The 12,640-nt window shown below is 46.2% G+C and overlaps 1 protein-coding gene across 1 annotated transcript in view; it reads left to right on the forward strand.

Annotated features, from left to right (window-relative positions):
• Positions 1-1,614: 1,614 nt before the first annotated feature.
• SDC2 (syndecan 2) overlaps positions 1,615-12,640 on the forward strand; it is a 59,163-nt gene continuing 48,137 nt past the window's right edge. Inside the window, exon 1 of the mRNA XM_069005189.1 lies at positions 1,615-1,923. Coding sequence (XP_068861290.1) covers positions 1,864-1,923 — 60 coding nt within the window. The 5' untranslated portion in view covers positions 1,615-1,863. The remainder of the gene's footprint in view (positions 1,924-12,640) is intronic.

Below are 12,640 nucleotides of genomic sequence, written 5' to 3' on the forward strand. Positions count from 1 at the left end.
TTAGGTCTTAAGTATTTGCAACACACTTTGAAGGAGAAAGATAATATTAAACAATCTGTTTAATATAAGGAATACATTAAAAAATCTCTGTGTGTGACACCAACAAGGAGCAGACCACTGAAAATCTGGTAGGATTTCAGTGGGGAATGCAGCCTAAAATCAATGACATGGCATGTCCGGAAGGTGGATCTAGAAATAGCAAGTGTGGTAACTGTTGAGAGGTATCACGTTCCTGTGAGTGGGTCGCACACAGTAAGAGCGCTCCAGGCATGGCCAGCCACCCCTCTGAGGACACGGATCCTGCCATTTCCCAGCACAGAGTCAGCTGCCGCGCCCACACTGCACAGGGATTTCCAGGGATGTGTTTGCCTGGGAGAGGCTGGGAAAGTCATGAGTGGGGTGAGAGATTGCTTGTGCCAGATTATTTTATTTTCTTACATGGCATGCCTGTTTTGATAGGAAGGCAAGCAGATCGGGAACTGGAGGCGGTTGGGATCTCAACACAACCTGTTGGCCAAAGTCCTTCACAGAGCACAGAGTAAGCAAAGTGAAGGGCCTGCAAAAACATCTGCCTGGGAAAAACATCTGCCCAGGGTATCTCCCTGGGCTCTTCTTGAGCCAGGGTCCCCTGAGAGAGATAGATTTTGCTCAAACAAAAGAGATCATTATGGTCCTTGCGACCTTTTGATTCAGGCTATAAAACGCTGTTTGCTACCTTCTGACTTAAATCACCAGTGGTAGTTTGCAAGTGAGACTGATATATTTTGCTTTCCTGGTTATTGCTCCTTTCCCATGTCCAGTGACTGATGTAATGTATGTACACTTTCAGTGGTGGAAACATGCTGGCATACGCAAGTGGATCGGGTTGAGGCTTCTAAGCTCTGCAAAACCACCATTTTCCCCAGTTGAGAAATACCATGGACTAGTCGTAGCAAGACTTCTTGTTTTGGCTTCTGGAGCACACATTATGGGTGCTGTCAATTCCTGCAATATTTATTTTGAAAACATAGCTTCTGGATCCATGTCACTAGCTACAAATCGCAGCCCTCTCTTACTTTGCCTCCCCTCACCCTTAAAAGTTTCTAGTCTTCGTGTTGAGGGCGAAAAGTCTAAAGTAATGCATTCTGCAGCAAAAAGCTAAGTGGAGATTCACAATGAGCTGGCATTTTTGGGATAGCCCCGCTTCCCGTGATTTTTGACCCCTCCATTTTGGGTTTTTTCCGACCCTTGAAGCTGCCACCGAGGCTAACCGGGGAGGGTGGCGCGGAGCAGCGGTGCGAACCCCGGCGGCACAGCGCTAAAAACACGCGGTCGCGGCCAGATTTCTCTGGCGCAGGGGGAGCCTTTCCACGTCCCCGCTTTTTTACGGGACCAGCCCTCTCTTCGTCGGTCCGCGGCGCTGCTCATGTTTTCCACTGTGGGGGAGGACGAGAGAAGGGGAGACCAGGGCGGAGAAGGAGAAAGAGGAGGAGGAGGCGGGGGGAGGAAAGTTGCTTGAATTTGCGAGGGGCGAGAGCCGGCGGCGGCGGCGCGCTGCTTGTTTCCACTGGCTGGGGGAGCTGCCAATCTGTGTTGTAATCCTGCAGGAATTTCTGCGGGGTTTAACTGGGAGCCGCGGCGCCGCCGCCGCGCACTCGGGGCGGAGGGAGGGCGGCGGAGCCGGCAGCCTGCAGCCCGCGCGCCCAGCGCAGCACCGGGCCCGCCGGAGCGGAGTGCGGAGCCCAGCGCACGGAGCGCGGCGGGCCGGATCCGGGGCGCCGCCGGCCCTGCCCCGCGCCCCTCGGGCGCTGCCGACGCCGCCGGCCCCCGGTTTCTCCTTTGTGCCCGGCCCCCGGCGGCCGCCGCGCCGGCTCCGCGGGAATAATGCGGGGCGTGTGGCTGGCGCTCACCGTCAGCTTCGTGGCCTGCGCCTCCGGGCAGCCGGTGAGTGCCGGGGCGGAGGGGAGGGGGCGGCGGCAGCCCTGCGGGACGGCACGGGACGAGGGCGGCCACCTCGGTTCCGTCAGCCGAGCGCCGGGCGCGCAGCCCGAGCCCTGCCCCGTGGCATCGTCGGGCACTGGGCTGGCTCCGGGGGGGCATCTGTTGATAGTTGAGCGCTCTGCAAACGGCAGGCACCGTTCCGTCCCACCCGCCAAGAAAAGAAAGAAAGAAAGAGACGACCCCCCCCACCCAAAAAAAAAAAAAAAACAAAACAAAACAAAACCCCGAGCACCCCACGAAGCCGAGCGGAGCACCCTGCCGGAGCGGAGCACCCTGCCGCCCTACACCGAATCTTGGTCGAAGTTTGCCGTGACGACCCAGCCTCCAGCCGGCCCCGGAGCCCCCCCGGTGCCTCTTTCCCTGCCTCCCCGGAGGAGGGGCGGCTGCCCGGCGGCCGCGGGGCGCCCGAGGGGCCGCGGTGCGGGGCTGAGTGCGGGAGGGGGATTGTACCCGTCCCGGACCAGCGCCGGGAGCCGCCGGGCCGCCCCGTGTCCGAGCGGCCGCCCGAGGACATCGCCGCCTCCCCCGGCTCCGCGGGTGGTGAGGCGGGAGCGTCCCCTGCAAAATCCGCCCTTCACGGCCCGTTGCTAAAAAGAGAAAAGAGGCAGCAACTACCCTTGGCTGCGCGGCTCAGGACCTCCCAGACCCCTCAGACATAACGCGCTGCGCGCCTCCCAGCCAGCCCCCGGTCCCGGCTCCGCGGAGCCCGAGCGTGCTGCGGACCCGGCCGGCCCTTCCCCGCGGGCTTGCCGCGAGGTGCTCGGGATAATGCCGCTGTTTACACTTTTTCCGCGCCACCAGTGTATTCGCTAACGGGGTCCTCTGCTTAATGCAATTAGCTCTGTTGCCGGGATTTGTACCTCTGGGAAAGCCTCTCTCCGGTGAACGCTCCCACCCTTTCGCGGCAGGAGCCGGCGAGGGCCGGCCAGAGGGTTTTAGTCTTTTCCATCTGTGGATCTGAGATTGTCTTGAGGGAAGGGATATGCAAATGACACTGATGCAGTGTTTGGGCAAATATTAGGAAATGATAAATTGAGGTTTCAATATGAAATTAAAAAAATACCATGATAATTTAATCCAATTAAAATGAGCCGCTTCACTGAACTAAATAATGTCACTAGCTTGGGTTAACTTTAGAAGTTCTCTAGCTATTGTATAAATTAGCCAAGTCACAGCCTTCATGAAATCTGGCTCATCATTAGAGATTTCTAAGGATACAATTGCAAAACACTTTTCTTAAAGACTGATTAAAAAAGGGTTGGGTAGAACAGTGACTCTTGTTTCCACTAAGTGTAACTGTGCTGCAGAAACACCCTTGGCTAATGAGGTACAATACACTTTAATTTTATAAAAATGCTGTTAGTACAAAGTTCTCTGATGGTGGAGTAGCTATTAAACTGCCACAGTAATTAGTAAAGTATTAAGTTTGATGGGCTTTTGCCTTAGGATGAACACACTGTGGCGGTGTGAGGTACGTTGTCGGGGCATACCCGGGGCTGTGTGGTTCAGGGGGCAGTGGGGAGAGTGAGGTGGGGGGAGCCTTCCTGGCTCTGCTGCACTGCCCTTACTACTGCCAGAAAGTTGTGGAGGGACTGGGAAAGTAAAAGGAGGTTGGTGTTTTTCCTTTTCTTTCACCTTCCTTCTTTTTCCTCTAACTGTGCCTGGCAGCAGCTGCATGGTCCCTGAAGATAGGATTTTGTAGACCAGTCTGTGGGAAAAGACAGATGCCAAATCTGTCTTCTCTGCAGAAGTCTGTCCTTGTCATAAGAGAAATTCTATATGGATGCTTAAAAAACTTCTCCGAGCTCTCCAGAGCACTGTCAAGTGGATTTAGCTCTAAATTTCTTCTTGTGTTTAGATTCTACTATTTATTATCATTAGCTAGGCAAAGCCATAAGGTAAAACCCTCGTTTCTGATGAAGTAAATAATCCATGAGTTTTAAGTAGAGGAGGGGGAAGCCGCAGCAGACTTTGTTTCTTAAAGCAATGAGTTCCTTATGTTTGGTCCAGATAATCAGCAAACATTTTTATTGGGGTGGGCCAAGTAGATGTTAGCACTGTGTTAAGAATGTCCTGGAAGTGAGACCTGCCACTGAACCACGGGAGTGGTTTGTCGGTGCTGGGTGTGTGCGTCCTGTGCCCTGGCATGGGCTGTGGCATCGAAGCTGTGCTCTGCTGTGCTGTGCCAGCTGCCCCAGGGGAGCAGCTGCTTCAGGACCGGGCTGTGATGGAGAGGGTGAGAGGGAGCCCGACCTGTTAGTGCCAGCCTGCACATGGTGGCAAGCATTACCCACACCAAAGCTGGTGGAGTGCACCCAGGTCTTGCCGAGTGATTTGCTGCCATCAGTGCACTGTGCAGTGAGACATCAGATTATGGTGGGGTCTGGTAACCTGTGTGGGTCCGCAAGGACATGCGGGATTCACCCAGGCTTGGCTGAATGGCAAAAAAATGTGCTTTCTAGCTACCTTGAAATTTTTTTGGTTTGCTTATGCAAGAGAGAAAGACAGTGACATGAAACTGCTGGAAAGAAAAGGAAATCTCTGTGAGTGAGAGGCCTGATGTGCCTTTTAAAAGGCTGAGCCCAGTCTTGATGATGCTGGGAGTCAGCTTTTGCTGATTTTAATAGCATCAGAGAGCAATGCCAAGTATCCAGCTGTAGTTGTCAGCTCCCATTCGGAAGAGGTTGATAAACCTTTCTGTTTCGTTCTGGTTTGCAACAGTGGGACAAATGGTTTTCCCGAGCTTGTGTGACAGTCTGATCCTTTCTGCATGCCCAAGTGCACATTGAGAAACTTTGCTGGCTAGCAGGTAGTGTTGCATACTGCAGTGTTATGGTGCTGCTCTCCTCACAGAAGGTTAATTCCATCTCTTCTTGGGAAGATTCTGGAGTCTGGAGACTGCTTCACGTCAGCAATGCGTGCGTGTGGGGCTGGGTTTAGGACTTCCAGTGAAACAGATCATCGGGGCATCAGCTGAGAGGTCTTTGTTTCTTGTGTAAGCATCTGACCGCTGAGTTGTTGGCATAAATGTAATTATTGAAAGATGATCCAAGGGTAATATTTGGTATATTTTTCAGAAGTATTTAGTATTTGAGAAGCATGATGCGGTAATTTTCCTACATTTGTTTCTAATGGTTACTTTAGTTTTGGAATTTGGAAAATTGATAGTGTGTTGGAGAGGAGGAACGTGTTTTTGAAAAAGGCAGTTAGGCTTCAGAGCTAGTAATTAGAGGAGAAGGGCTGAAGAGATAGGAGAGACACATACAGCATATAAATCTAAATACCAGCTATGTGTGTTAAATTTGTTTTGTCAAATAAGTTCCAAAGAAAGGAGGAAGCCTTTTCAGTCTTGATTTATTTTTATCCACCTCCAATTTACATGTACTTTTCCTTCTCACTGTAGACTTAATAAATGCTCATCCATTGCTTTTTTGTGGTTTGGCAACACCTGGAATCTGCCATGGCTGCTTCTCATGCTCTAACGGAACTTCTAGGTTCTGCCATCCAACAGCTGTCTGCACTGCCGTGCACTGGGAATTCTGGGGAGCTCTGGGGTTTGCCACCAGTGTTGGGTATTACAGCCGCCCCTTAGGTGGATGTTCTCAGGAGCCACTTTCTGGAAATGGGTTGCCCTCTCAGGTTAGATTATCTTTTAAAAATTAAAGAACAGTTGAATCTTGACCCAAGATCAAACACTGAAGTTCCTCTTTTTAACATCCTAGCCCTGAGGTCTACATTGGAACTGACTTAATTATTGAGGCCTAAAGTGCAGAGATGTTTTCTCTGCATTTTTTCCTAGATCCTTATCAAGGAAGTAGATGAGAGCATTGTCTTCAGGAACAAGTCAGGACAAATATCTTAGGGTTTGAAGTTGGGTGCTGGGATTGTGGTTCTTGGGCAGATAACACCTCTGTGGTAGGTTTGAGATAGTTACTGCAGCTAATGGGATAAAGATGGTGGACTTTGGAGAGTGCGCATTAAGTCTGGCATTTGCTTGGAGATTGGGTAGATCTGAGTCTCTGTGGTCCTAAGTTAAGTATAATCTCAGGATGACAAGATAAAGGCCTAATTTCTTGACTAGTAGAGGTGCAAGTTATGTCAAACAGCCATGATCTAATGCCTCCAGGGGGGATGGTGGAGAGCTACCTGCCATCGTCAGGGGGGAATGTGGCATTTTGTCAGGGTGTCCTGAACTTGGAGAAGAGCCTGCAGAGGAGCCAGTCGCTTGCAGAGCTCTCCGTTTGCACTGCTCTTTATGGCAAGTTGTCTTTATAAAATGTCAAGCTGAGGCATATGGATGGCATTTATTAATTACATTTTCTCACCAAACTGACTTCTGCCATTGAGCAGTTCAAACGTTTTGCTTATGGCAGAGAATTGCAGGCTTTAGTAAGGCTCAACGACTGAACAAAGAACTCTTGTCTGGTTATGGAGAAATGCTCTTTTGTCTTCTGAACAGATTTGACAGACTATGATTTTTAACATAAATGTTGTGTTTGAGATTGGCAAGCTTATTTGAGGTCTCATATAAGACCCTACTTGAATCTGAGTCATAAAGATGCCCTCTGTGCTGCCGCATTTGAGAGAGGATGCGCAAGTCATGAGCAAGTGATTTGGTCCACATTCAAGTCACTTTGCAGTTGGTGTTGTAGGAAGGATGAGAGAATTACTGGAGGCTGTTTTGTGAACAGCTTGTTGTTTGGTTATCTTCAGTTCATGCTTACAAGATGGTAATAAATTGCTATCTATAATCTTTTCAGGACTAGTAATTTTTTGTAGGTTACATGACACTATTCGGTGATTTGGGAACATGATTTCTTCTGCCCACATTGAGGTATAATTTGCAATCTCTTGAGTACAGATTGCATTAGTGTTTGACCCTGTAATAATGACAGTTCTCTGTATGTATGTTGTTTTCTTGATTAGCTCAGCCCTGGGGGATGCTTTCAAAAGCATACTAGAAATTTAGGCAGAAATACAGAATACATGTAATCCTCAAAAGTACTGGAATACTGATTGCAGTAGAAGAAAATGTAGCATTTAACAACCATTTGCAACAAGTGTGTTTGTGCTGAGCAAATTATTTTTTTTGATGTCTCAAGCAGGGGTTTCATTTAAAGTGAAATAATGACTAATAGGGCGGTGATGAATCTGCAGAAATTGGCCTTGTCTGTAGACAGGCTATTAGAGTGTAGTGTCATATAAGCTGTGCTTAACTAAAGCCTGAGCTGGACACTCCATCTGAAATCACTGTTTTTAGTTTATATATAAACAACTTCTTCAGAAATCTCCCTTCTAAGCTAAATTGTTGTGTTCCCAAGGTGAATTGATTTGAGAAAGTTCAAATAAAAATGTGTTTGGCTGTGTTTGAGTTGTGAGCATGAAGATAAATACATTGTACTTTTATTAATAGTAAGGAGACAGAGGGGCTTGCAGAAGGTCAAACAGCCTGTGGTATACACAGGAATGGAATCAAAATGTTCAGAAGCCAGCACTGTGATTAACAACCAGAATATATTGTCTGTATTTAAATATTATGTTGTCAGACGTGTTTTGTTCCTGTTTGATTAACCATATATAATAAAGCATAATTTTCTCTAGACGTTCTTCCACATTAGTGAAAGTCACTTGTTGCCTTTCAGATCAGTGTGAAGTGACCTATCCCTGTTATTTGAAGTGTATTTCAGAACTGTGACTGTCTGTGTGGACTGAGAGGACTGACTCTTACAGAGCTGTAGGAAAGAGTGCTGCTAAAGTAATATAGCCTGGGAGATGAAGTACTTCCCAGGGAGCAGTTGGATGCATGACCAGTGTAGCCTCAAGACTAAGGATGTTTCAATAGAGAACAAAATAAATATCATACTTGCTGCCACGTGAATGAAAAACCTAACCAGGTCTCCCCTCTCCCATCTTCAAAGGGATCCTTTCTGGTATGTCTGCTTCTGTCCTTCCTTTAATTATACAAGTAGAAGCAAGCTTTTTCTTTCTCTGGGCTGAGCTGCATCAATTCCAGCTGTGTTGATTCTTCAGTATCTGCAGGAATAGCTGGCTGGACACTGTACCTGGAGGGCACAGCCAAACCCCACGCACTTTATATGTTTTGGCTTTAAGAGCTGAGTCCTGTTTGCTTTTTGGCCTGGGGTCTGCAGGGGAAGGCTAGAAATGGGTTTGAGTACATGCTGTATGTTGCAAGCTGCAGAGATGAGAGATGTCCAGGAGACAGATTCTTCCTTTCCCAGGTTGTCTGTGCTCACTCTGGATATGGAGATTCCAGCATCAGTGTGTGACTTTCACTGATTACCAGGTGAAAGCATCCACAAAGCCTTTCCATTCAAATCCTTTTCAAGTGCAGTTCCATGTTCAAATATGCAGTCACTGACGTGTGACATTAATGGTGTTTTTATTATTTAAAATGAAAACCTGCAAGGGAAGCAAAGTGGAAAGGTGATGGTAGTTCAAAGTAATGGGAACACACCATCTTTGGGACAGCCAGAAACGGAGCTTCCGTTGAATATAAATTTGTGACATTGTATAAATAAAGATAGATATGTCTTAGTCCTATAAATAATAATAATGTACAATTCCTATAGCAAGAATATGCATAAGATAATGCTGCTGAGAAGCAAGATTCTGAGGATTTTTGTGGACTGTAGATTGCAAAACCTTCAGGTACTCTCCTGACTGTGGGACTGAATCTTCTCCCATTTGGGAGCTCAGAGGCACTTGGTACTTGCCACTGGTGACGGTGCAAGCATGAAGGAAAGCGTTTGTCCAGCTAGGAGACGGAGCAACCATGAAGAGGGTGTGTGAAGTTTGGTTGTGTTAGTTACAGCTTGTGTAAATGTCATTGAGAGAAGGTGTAAAGTTCTCAGGAACTGCTGAGGCAGCATCCAAAGTTAGAAGATTAATGCTTTAGAATAATTGGTAGCTTAAGCATCGGTAGCATCTGCAACTGACAAATGTCCTTCTCCATGGCAGAACAAGAGCAATGGCTAATCCTGGAGATAGACAGGAAAAGTTATTGAAGTTCCATGTATATATTCTGAATTCTTGTCTTTGGTGAAAGTGTTTATGATTTTCCAGATGTGCTCTTTGCTTATTTCTCATCCATGAAGTCACATTCAAAAAAAATCAGCCATCTAAAATGTCATGAAACGAAACCTCTTGGGGTACCTTTGAAATTACGTGTTCACAGAGACTGTCTTCCACAGAGCATTCAGCACTGACCTATCTCCAGCTTCTGCAGTTCTAGCTTGGAAGGTCTTTGAAACTCTCTGTGTGTATGTGTTTTATATAGAACTTTATTCTATATAGAGCTCTATTTTACGTATATTTTTATTTTTTTATACTGTTGTATGTGTGTCTTTCAAGTGTCAGGAAAAGAAATGCCCCACAGAACATGCTTTCCAGTTAAATAAACACAACAACATTGCTCTCAAAATTGTGTTAATAATTTTCTTGGACTGAATTAGTTTGTAAGGAGCAGCCTCTTTGACCTTACTTACCAGGAAAAAAGCCTTAAACAGTAGATGTTCTTTTCAATTTTTTTTTTTCCTTGTTCTTCATTTATGATTTAATACAGCAGTTTCATAAATTTTCCCCTATGTGTATGATTTGATCCTCAGTAGCTCCCGTAGGTGCTTTTGGTTTGATTCTCCAGCACAGCCGTTTCTCTGCTGTCAAAGCCGTGGTACAGGGACAGGCATGGTCATCACTGCAAAATGTGAATGAGTTGGAAAAATTTGGGTCTAAGGAGAAAAACTGGGAATAGTCATTAGCATGGCTCTGTACCTGACCTGACCAGGCTTGGGGGGGTCCCACTGGAGCTGCTGTGACCTGAATGGACCCCTGGCTCAGCAGAAATTTTTTGTCCATGTCACAATTGAATTTTCCTTTTTATCGCTTTTGACCAAAATACTTCAGTGGACATGTCTGTCTTGTCTGCTGCATGGAAGCATGACAGATGTCTCCAGAAATTTCCAGAGAGTTTAGCAGTGATGAAGCCCTCTGGCAAACCATGAAATGGTTTTTGCTGTTCTGGTAGGAGCTGTGGTCCTTCCTGCAGAGCAGCACAGAGCATCCGTTGGTGTGCAGAGGAGAGGAATGGCATGAAGGCGTTGGGAGAAGGAAAAAGTCTGCTGACTATAAAAAGATGTATCATTTAACAGCCTTAAATAATCAGGGCTCATGATTCGTGTTTGGATAATGTTTTAACATCTCAGTCTTGCTTGATGGTCTGACTGTGCAGGGTTTGAGGGTGGGGAAAGTAGGTTCCATGGCCACCTGTTAAAAACAGACTTACCTCCTTAAAGTGTGCAGGTGCTGGAGGAGACAGGGCCTTGAAGTTGAGTTGACTCATTGTCTTTAGTCATGCTGCCTATTGCAAATATTTTTCTCTCTGGTGCTGTCTAGCCCAACCAGCCATGCCCTGTTGAAGAAGAGGTCTGTGTCTGCAAGGGGGATCTCTTTGCCTTTGGTGGGGCTCAGGCTCAGTAATAAATAGCCTTTCTGCTGCAGTGGAGAGGCAGTCGTGTGCCCACTCCACCATGCTGGGGCTCTCTGATGGAGAGAACTTCTGAGCTCCTGGTAACACAGAGCATTGGATCCAAAATGGTTTGAGACAGTACTCTTAACAGTATTGCTGTGATGAAAATGCCACTTCTTGTCTGTTTCGCAACTGTAGGGCATTAGAAAAGGGGAATTATCTTTTGTTTTAGTTCTTTCAGTAATTCACAACCTGTATTGGTTTGGGTTTTGTGGTTATACTAATGTTGCTTGACTGTATCGCTCCTATGTAACTGAAATCTGGTGACTTGGCATCTTCATGTAGGTCTCTTCTGGTGAACACCTTGAATTGGTCTTTTGCCTGGTGGCATAAACATAATAGCAATGTAGATTTTCTTGTACTGTTTTTTGAGAACCATGGATGTTGTCTGTGGGTTAAAGAAGTTTTCTGGGTTTGTGAGTATTTTGTAATGCTACTGACTTCATGGGCCAGTCAGGTTTTTTTTTTTTGAGTTTCTTCCTCTGACCTTCTCTATCTGCACTGATAGAATTAGGAAGCTTTAGGTTATGACAAAAAAACCCCAAACCTTACTTTGGGGAAAAAATTGTGGTGGTTTGCACAGGTAGGAGTCTCTGTAATGCTTCTTTGCCATTTCTGGTTTCACATAACATCTGAGACTTGCCTCCTCTAGTTTACATGGGTAAGTGTATTTGACTTCAGGAACCTGAGGAAGACTGAGGAAAAAAACTTCTTACAGACACTGTCAGTCTTAAAGTAGGTAGGATGCCTTGTCATGAAGGTTGTTGCTTACAGAGAGTCAGGGCTGGCACAGTTCCCATGGAGTGAAGTTGCTCACATGGTATTTCTGTATTTGTGATCAGAGATGAAGGGGTCCTAAGGGAGGATTAGCAAGAGTATTTTGGGGGATTTCTCTGTGGCTTCCTAGAGATGCACAGAAAAAGCTAATCTCTCTCTCTCTCCCTCTCTCTCTCGTTATTCAATTCAGCTAATCTAATTGGAAAACCTCCTTAGAGCAGTCTCTGGCAGCTAGCTGTAGCAGCTGTACAATTAGTAGTGTCACCTAACAGGAGAGCTAAACAAGGAGCAGTAGGAAACTGGAGTAGGATGTTTTGGTGTATCTTAACAACCCTCCCAAGGACCAAGCTTGCTAGAGTGAATTCAGCTGTGAATTTTAAGAGATTAAAAAAACCCCAGAGAAGTCTGAATTTTTAAAGACTTAAAATTCTGAATGACTCGATGAAGTAGTTTTGAGGTTTGGGCATTGTTGTTGGTTATTTACAGATTTATTTATTAATGAAAATTTACACAAACATGACTGGATATGGGACTGGTGGGCTCTATTGCCCATTTCTCAAGGTTTGAGCAGTAAAGCTGAGCAGGGAAGAGGTGTATAATTAACTGCCTCATATATCTGGGGACCTTTGCCCTCCCAGTTTGGTTATTGGACTGTGTTTTATTCGGGGAGGGCCCTGAAGACCATCAAGAGCAGGAGCTGTCATGGAGGAGAGCACCAGCCGCATCTGGAGATGATGGAGCCATTCGCAGTGATGTTCCTGGTTGCACTGTCCAGGGCTGTGCGTAGGCACAGGAGGGCAGAGGCAGGTTTGTATTTGAATCACCAGCTTGGCACTTTACAGCTTCACATCACTGATTACTGTGATGCTAATGCCATTTAGCCATATCTGTATATTCAGGGAGCATTTAGATAAGAGCATGTGTGGGGCAAGTCATGATTTAGCGATCTGTGTGTATATGTGGTTGTCATATTTGAAATGCGTGACCTGTGGTTATAAAGGATAGGTTTTAGAAGTGCTGTTAACCAAGTGGCATATGTCAGGGACTGGAAAATCTAGGCTATTTATAATTATCCACAGGTGGAGAGGGAAGCAGCAATGCATAATACCAGTAATAATTATCAGCAGTATAGAAGTTCATCTCTTAAGCCGTTGGGTCTAATGCACTAAAAAGTATTTGATCTGGAGTCTGGCAAAGCCTTCAAATGGAGCTGTTCAAAGGCGTCCTGACCTAATTTTGCTGCGGAAGTGTGTGAGTCTTTCTCGTTCCCCTAATTTCTTGCAGAAGGTTTCAATGATAAAGTCTTCATCCTCTATGCATGCATATATTTTACTGCAG

Source organism: Aphelocoma coerulescens, chromosome 2 (assembly GCF_041296385.1).
Source record: "Aphelocoma coerulescens isolate FSJ_1873_10779 chromosome 2, UR_Acoe_1.0, whole genome shotgun sequence".
NCBI classification, from domain to species: Eukaryota; Metazoa; Chordata; class Aves; order Passeriformes; family Corvidae; genus Aphelocoma; species Aphelocoma coerulescens.